This window comes from Branchiostoma floridae, unplaced genomic scaffold (genome assembly GCF_000003815.2).
Source record: "Branchiostoma floridae strain S238N-H82 unplaced genomic scaffold, Bfl_VNyyK Sc7u5tJ_1499, whole genome shotgun sequence".
In the NCBI taxonomy this organism is placed as follows: Eukaryota; Metazoa; Chordata; class Leptocardii; order Amphioxiformes; family Branchiostomatidae; genus Branchiostoma; species Branchiostoma floridae.
This window is the reverse complement of record NW_023365732.1, coordinates 228,936-237,393: the sequence shown is the minus strand read 5'-3', so window position 1 is coordinate 237,393 and position 8,458 is coordinate 228,936. Positions and strand designations below refer to the sequence as shown.

General features: G+C 42.3%; 1 protein-coding gene across 1 annotated transcript in view; it reads right to left on the bottom strand.

Annotated features, from left to right (window-relative positions):
* The window catches only part of LOC118407916 (D-alanyl-D-alanine carboxypeptidase-like), a 6,397-nt gene extending 2,360 nt beyond the window's left edge, over positions 1 to 4,037 (bottom strand). Inside the window, exons 1-4 of the mRNA XM_035808490.1 lie at positions 3,312 to 4,037; positions 2,087 to 2,263; positions 1,476 to 1,559; positions 312 to 565 (exon numbers count right to left, since the gene is read on the bottom strand). Of these exons, the coding sequence (XP_035664383.1) occupies positions 312 to 565; positions 1,476 to 1,559; positions 2,087 to 2,263; positions 3,312 to 3,811 (1,015 nt within the window). The 5' untranslated portion in view covers positions 3,812 to 4,037. The remainder of the gene's footprint in view (positions 1 to 311; positions 566 to 1,475; positions 1,560 to 2,086; positions 2,264 to 3,311) is intronic.
* Positions 4,038 to 8,458: the final 4,421 nt, after the last annotated feature.

The following is an 8,458-nucleotide window of genomic DNA, read 5'->3' as shown; positions in this document are numbered from 1 at the left end:
ACAGACGGCTTCTCGTACTCTCAAAGCAGAGCATCGGCTCCGTCTGTTTTTTGTGCAACCACAGATAGGTCAGGGCGTCTATTTATTTGTCGTCGGGTTCCGAGTTGATTTTAACTCCGAGTTATAGAAAAATCCGACGCCCGACCGTGCCCAAATACAGCCTAATAGCCACAAGGTGTCCCGTCGGGTCACGTAGGGTTCACGCCCGAAATTACAAAAAAAAGAGAGAAACAGCCCGTGAACTGGGCGGAATGGCCGCTTTAATTGTGACCGAAGCATATTAACTAGATGGCAACAATAGATACAAGTACCTCTATAGGAACCGGTAGACAAACCCAGCCCATAGCCTTGCGTCAGCCACGCTTCTACCGGCCAGTACGGTTCGACTTTGTCCCAGTACGAGGACATGACGGCGCTCGCGGTTTGGGTCTGCCGTAAGGTGTCCTCCGAGACCACCAGGCGGCCGGTCGTGTCCCTCCCCCCGCTGAGATGGAACTTCATGTACCGGGCCATGTCCAAGGCGTTGGACACTACGCCCGCTGCTGGAAGATGTAACTTGACAGACCTTAAAGAAAGAGATGTACCAAGAAAAAATTCAATCGTAAGACATCGAACCTGGATTGTTTGTCTATTATAATGCCGTCGTAACAGTATATGATCTAAGATAACAACGCTGTCAGACGTTAAGTTCATTCGGACGTTGACTTGTTGAAATCGTAATAGCTCGGTGTCGCGCCAAATCTCTGATGCGACAAATTTTCGTTCCCTTTGGTAGTGTACGTACGCGTGTGTGGGGTGGAAAGTAGGTTTAGCCATGTAAATGGGTCAGATGGACATTCAGTCACTTTTTTTGGATGCTTATACCTAATTAAGTACATGTGAGGTGTTCCTGTAAACCCCATTATGTGTCAGAGCAAATACTTAGTAGTTGATTGGCCGATTTGAGCTTTTATGAATAAACAAAGGCTCAAACAAACAAACAAACAAACAGTTGCAAAGAAAAGTTAGATTTGGCATATCAATTGGTCACTAGGATCTAAAGTCACTTTTTCAGGAGGTCTGTAACGAAGCCGATTAAGTGTTTACATACACCCCATTAAGTGCCGGAGCAAATATTTGGAAGGTGCAAACATTTGGCTTGACACCTGCAACACACACACATACCTGTATTCCTCACGACTGCGTATCTCCGATTCGCCGCTTCTGTTGTAGGACAGGTACGTTTGGGCGAAGTTTGATAAGTTTCCAGCTTCAAGTGCCTCGGCTAAGTATAGCCTGATTAAATCTCGCTTATAGCAGCCCGCCCAACATCCGCCGGCCAACTATTAGCTTGATGGAGAATGGCCACAAGCCAGGGGAACTGGGTTTTCCATATATGGATAATGTATGTAATTGTCATCACAGCCCACCACAGCCTGGCTTTTGGTTGCTAGGGACTGGGTTGGGTTGCTATGTGGTGATTGACAGCATCACACCTCTTATCTGTACACATGTTGTTGATCTCTTTTTTAACCTCCTTGATCTTCTGTGCCACCAGTGCTGATGGTGGGAACAGCCAACTATGTATACACAGTTCTATTGTCTTTCTGATTGTTAACTAACCGTTACACCGAAGAAGGAATGTGAAAATTGCTCTACATAGAATGGCATTCTTTTAGATAAATGTGCCTGTGGCAGAACTTTTGATGGGACAATATAATAATCTCACAACCAGGCAAAATAATAGTTCCAGGAAGCAGCGTCTGCGCTTCAAGACTCCTTCAAGTTTCTTGACCCCCCCCCACACACACACACACAAGATGTTGTTTTTCCAACACAACCATGCTTCTGCTCCCATGGGACCTTCACACAGAGAACCATAGCCTGCACAGACAATGGAGAGGCATCTTGCCCGCCCACCGTCTGGGCTTTGGAGACATGCTAATTAACCGGTTTCCACGGTAATGGGGGCTTGACCAAAATCCTGGCCTGCCATTGGTGTTGTTATTTTCTACAACAGTTCCCCCAGCTTATAGCTGTTGGAGCACAAACTCCGCGGGGAGGGGCCAGTTACAGCCCTGGACAGCGGAGTTTGTGTTACACAGACTAGGCTAAGTACACCGTGTCGTTCATGCCCAGTGGCTGTAGGATTCGCTCTCGCAGTAGGGTCTCAAAGGGTTTTCCGGCGAGCTTTTCGGCGACGTGAGCGGCCAGCGTGTACATGACGTCATTGTAACGGAAGGTGGTGCGGAATGGGTAGATCTCCCTGTAGTACCGCATTCGTCTGCAAGAGAAATTATCAATAAGAGAAATTCTCAATGTTTTGTTTGTTTGTTTGTTTGGAAGTGTGACTAGGGTTAGGGAGTTTTAGTTCTAAAAGACTTGGACATACTAGTATATCTGAACAAATTACTGGTTTGTTACACCTTTACTGTATATATACAATCTGTAACTACAAGACCGGACGGTAAGGTTTGATCCACTCACACCATGGCGGGATTTCTAACGTGCTCAAGGTGTACTCTGCCAAATAAGGGTATATCACCTCGTAAGGGGCGGTATTACCCTACGTGAGGGGCCAGTCCTGGCCTATGCACATACATACATACATACATACAAGGTGTCTTTCCTTAAAAATGTCCAATCCGAGAGGACATGTTGTCGACATATGCAACCTACGTTTATAATAACTACTTCTTTGATAACTCTTTCATGTTTTAAAGGGTGCTTTTAAGTTAGGGGCACAATATGAAAATTGGCAGATAATGTATCGTTACAGTTTCTTATTATTAAACAGAAGAATTACCGTTAAAAACGTCTTAAAAACTGGCTGCAAAAGACAACTTTGTTTTGACAAACTTGCAATATTTACTGTGTGTAAAGCTACATCTAAAAGTCCCTTACCTTATCATTCTTTGACATGACCATTACATTTTACATTCCACAGCAATCTTTAGCATTGTCGCTCATGGGAATATGATTTATCATTGTTAAACAAAGCTAGTTTGGCATCCATTCATCGTTCATCACAAAAGACTTTGTCTAGCGGATGTTCTAACGCAAGAGGCTGAAGCAAAGCCACAGTCAAGCACCGCAAGCATTTCAAACTTGTACGTGAAGTTCGGAAACGAAAACAAATATTAACTTTAGCTGATGTCAAAGTCAAAGTCAAAGTTAATGCTCTCTTCTACTGCGTTCATGAACCTCCATTTTTGGTTGACCAAAACTGAAATGTTTAGCAATTCCTCCGAGTATACGTGAGCATAAGGTTGTTGTTATAGCGCAAATATAAAACGGACAATGGACGATAATCATTTATAACGGAAACCTACCGTGCAAACTCCGATCTGTCGATGTCTTGTCCCATTATTACGGCGACGTACCATGGGTTTTCCAGTGCGATTTTGTGGGCTAGAAGGTCTCTCGGGGTCGCTTTTTCGGTACGGAACAGGTCCCTGAACCTGAAGGACGGCCCCAGGATGTCCGTCAGGACGGTGTCCCAGCTCACGTCTTCCCTCTCCCCGAGAATGGCCGCTAACAGGGCTGAGGTGAAGGACTTGGAGATGGAGCCGACTCCGAAGAGAGTCCTGTTGTCCACAGCTTGTCCAGTCTGCAGGTCCCTTTGGCCGTACCCCTTGGCGAAAACGGTCTGGCCGTCCTTGACCACGGACACGGTCAGTCCGACTACAAGCCTGGACTCACATGTCATCAGGTTCTGGATGAAAGTGTCGAGATCCTGTAGCCTCTGCTGTAGATCTGGGCTGGTCATGGTTGAGACCTGCGCGACTATCATAAAGCAAACCACAAGGACCACATTCACGAGAGCTGCCATCTTACGCTACTACAGACCTATGAGTATAAGTTATCAGCTTGAAACAAACATTCTGTGTTTGTTGAGTCACGAGTCTATGACTCATTGTGACCTTATGGGTGTGCCTTGGTGGACATTGTAACAGCTGCAAACTCTCATGTTTCCTTCGGGACGGTGCACATGCTGGTTTGGAGAGCATAACTATGGACAAGAGTTAAAGGACATACATCTTGGTACAGGTTTCATAACATACCAGCTTAAAGCTAAAGGCACAACCCGCCGTACGTGCAAATACGTGCTGTCTACGCGTCAAAACGTGAGCAAGATTTCGGGACCCGTAAGTGGTATTAAAGTTATGCCTACATACGAACTCTTAGGAAATCCGACGGATTTTGGAGCACGCAGACACGTAGAACTTTACGTGCAGACAAAACTCTGTGTTGCCGTGTTGCCGTACTCCCTGCCTGCTCTTGCCAGTCGTTCCACACGTTTTCAGAAATACGTGGCAGACGTGGCCTCCCAAAAAACGTACGGACAAATTGCACTTACGGCGGGTTGTGCCCTTAGCTTAGGCTTAAGTCACATTTCCAAACCGGGGCCCGGCCGGGCAGCTTTCAGGAGCGAAAAGAATGATATGAAAGACATCGAAATACAAAAAAATGTCAAAATAAGATTCATGGGCATGATATGTGTATATTTCTAGGTATACATTTTAGTTTTTCGTTTCTTTAAACATCCCGGCCGGGCCCCGACTTGGAAATGTGACCTAAGCCTTAAGTGACTGACATTTAGGGTATGACGTAAGTGTCCTCTGCGACCGGGCCGACCGTGTACCTCCCCGCTGAGGTGGAACTCCACGTACCGGGCCATGTCCAAGGCGTTGAATTCTATATACTTCCCCTGCCGAATGACATAACTTGAGAGGCCTACATCTGCGAAAACAGAGTGTCCCCCTCCCCCGCTGATGTCGAAGTTCATGTACTTCAAATATTTGATAGAGTGTCTCACTCCTATGCAACTAGGCACAATACAAATATATCATGATCATTGCAGCTTCCCTAAGTCAGACTCGAATCCGGCCGTAGAAAACAGAGGTACATTTGCTTGTAATCAGCTACCAGCTTTCTAGTAATTTCTACAGCATTCCAACATTATTCGAAACATTCTTATCTCATTCGATGGAGAACGGAAAAGGGCAAGCCACTTCTAATCCTGTCAGAATGTGGCCCAAAGAATATCTGCGATGCAGTGAAAATGTATATATTGCACTACGAATTCCCAGGAATAGAAAAGAATTTTCATTCTGACGGTATTTTGGCTCATTCCTTCTCGTGTGAAGGGAGTCCATTTGGAATTCCCACCCGAATGGCCTCGAATGTGGCACGAATTTTGCAAATACTTCATTCCGGCTGGTTCTGCTTGATTCCTGCTAATTCGGTTTCAGTGTGAAGGCCCTATTACTGGTATTAGAAAGACCACGACTGACCGCTATTTGAGGACGCTAAAAACATCAATTCTGACCCCTGATTATACGATATACTACTTGGCACTGATAACGACTATGAGAGATGGTATGATTTTGATTTGTATGATGGACTTGTCTTCATCAGGTATATACATTGTATTGCATTGTGCGTAGACTCTTGTGTATACGTGTACCCAGGGCCTTCATGGAAAGTATGGCTTAGCAATTGAGATAATTAAGAATACAGAAATAAATAAATCATATAAATATGTACTTGGTCATGTCCAAGGCGCTGGCCACCAATTGCAATACTCCGTACAGAAGTAACAATCCTATATTAGTATCACTACATAGCATATTAGCATCAATTGCAAAATTATGAAATGTGATGAAATATAAATATTTGGATTGTTCCCTCGTATACGCTGATATGTAAGCTTGAATTCAGTCATTGTCTTGTGGCCGCGTGCACAATCACATTTATGATCACTTATCGTTGCAATTATAATAAATCAAATCACATCATAATTATAATCAATATATAATATTCATACTATGCTTTGTATGGCACTGTTACTGTATATTTCTTACCCGGAGAATCTAACTAAATAAAACGAACACTCAAATTATGGCTATAAACCAGCTGTATTTACTAAAAAAAAACACGGTCATTACTGGCTAACGGAGGCCATACGTATTTACTATAAACTAAACGTTTTCATAATTATTATTGTCGGTACCTCTGTTACACATTAGTCAAATCTTGTCAGTACAATGTTTTACTTGATGTGATTATATGGATGGCATCCTCTGGGAACTCCAAAACTGATGCGAGCGAGTGAATAAAAAGTGTTATATCTACAGTGTTCTGTTTTTGAGGGGCCGATGATGTAGATAAACTACTCGAGTACAGCACCGCCGTGCATTGTCTTGTATCCATGTTGATTCGATTTTTTAAACGACATCAATGTCCATCAATTTTCGTCCGTTTAAAAACAAACACTTTCTCGACCATACTGTAAAACGTACATACAATGTATTACAATTTGAAGTAACTATCCGTCTGTCTTCTTGATATTCGGATGTGGGACTTAGTGCACCAGTAGACGAGACGGTGGAGAAGGAAGTCCACACCCCTCCTTCACCTTAAAAAGTCACGTGCAGGCCAGGCGGATGGCGCGTAACTGTCTGCCTACCATTGTCTTCCGAGACAGATGGATGCCAACAACAAAACAACAACAACAATAACATTTTTATATTTTCCTTTCAAATGCTATGAGGTATTTTACTTTTAAAGTGTGACGTAATCTTGGGCACCGTAGGATCATTTGATAGGCCCACGTTTGTTACAACATCTTCTAAAACAAGACAACCAAATATATATATAAAACGTATACCGCCTAATGAGCAAAAATTATTATCTTAAGTTTTTACATCCAGTCCTTTTAGTGGCTGATCATTCTTACCATCTTCGTTATCATTTGAATTTCAGACATAGTATGTTATAACATTCCTTTTTTCGCACGCTCGCATCAGTTTTTGGGTAACCACAGGATGTCATCCATGAAATGAAATCAGTGTGGCCTCAAATCATAGTGTCACATTTGAATTTAAAAAATCAGAATCTACACATTGCAATAAGCTACCCAGGAGATTTCATCCACATGTGGTTTACAACATTGCTGTACATAGAGAAAACTGGCTCTGGACAACACCATGATAAAAGCCATTGGTTAATATTAAAGGGCTCCACTGCAAAGCAGTGCAATAGCACTGAGTTGGACAACCCTAGGTAAAGATGACAGAAATGAATAAATAAATAAAAAGACATGATCATATTACATATTATATTATTATACAATATATAATTGCTTTTTGATTATCTCGACACATGTACAGCAGCTTGGATTTTCCATATATATTGCAAGGTTAAAATCAATCTTGACTTGTCATCCATAAAATCAAATCAGTGTGGTCTTAATTATATATTTATGGTCACCTTTTAGACAAAATCAAAATATACACATTGCAACACGCTCGTAAAACATTTCGTTATTGTGTAATCTACAGCATACATACAGATTTAGGACAATGTCTCTGGACAGTCATTAATTAGCCAAATAGTCTAAATAATGACCACTTGACAATACCATTATGCAGGGGAGTAGACTCTTTTTGTCAACATAAATGGCACGTTTCTTCGTTGAATGAAAATGTCTTTACATAACCTATTATTCTGTGCGAAATACCGCATCAGTGACAAGCGAACTTTGAGCAGAAGGACAGAAAATATAATTCGCGCCACCCCCATTGTAAGTGAAATCCCCCACTCACAACCTATACTTTTCATTTTGATATTTGCGAGACATATATTATTAGTTCACCCATAATCATATGCAGCAAGTGGGTAAAATGTACAAATACATAATACTGAAAAATACATCAAACCTGCGCGTCTTTCACGACAATAACAATATATATGGTTACATCACCTTAAAGCTGAATGGGAATCTTTACGGCTTATACCCACTTCTACCCTAAACTAGGATATCAATAAGTTCTCTGCCTCACCCAGACATAAAGTGCACAACTCAAACTTTCGGGGCATCATCATCAACAAATTTCAGTAACGATTCGAGAGAACCACCGAACGCGTTCCAGAGCGCACTTTGGTTCGTTGGAGAGTTGGATAAAATGGCGGACAACTCCAGCGGCGGAGGGAAGTGCGCATATTTCAAGACGTCCTCACGGCACAGCAAAGCTGTATTAATACGTTGTGAATATTGCTGTGCAGTGTAATAAGGTAGACTCAACTCATGATGTAGGAAAATGACCGAAAACAGTGACTTTATTTTTTACATTATATCCCTTTAAAGGGATATGTTGTAGAAAATAAAGTCATTGTATTTGGTCATTTAAGCTAGGTGACGACAACAGATATGTGTAAAAAGTACATTTTCCGCAATCAATTTCCAATAATTTGAAATCAAGAGCAGTATTAAAGAATTCCAAAAAGAAAACAAACCAATATCTCTGGAAAACCGTTGCAGTTATTTTGAGCCGTCAGGTGGACTCCTCTTGGTTGCAGTCTTATACGATGTTTGCACGCATGTTATGCCGCAGGGGAAATTGATGCCGGTGTCAACAACCCTTGCAAGGCTAGGTCACAAACACTAACAGCTTTGTTACATGTCAACGGTCAC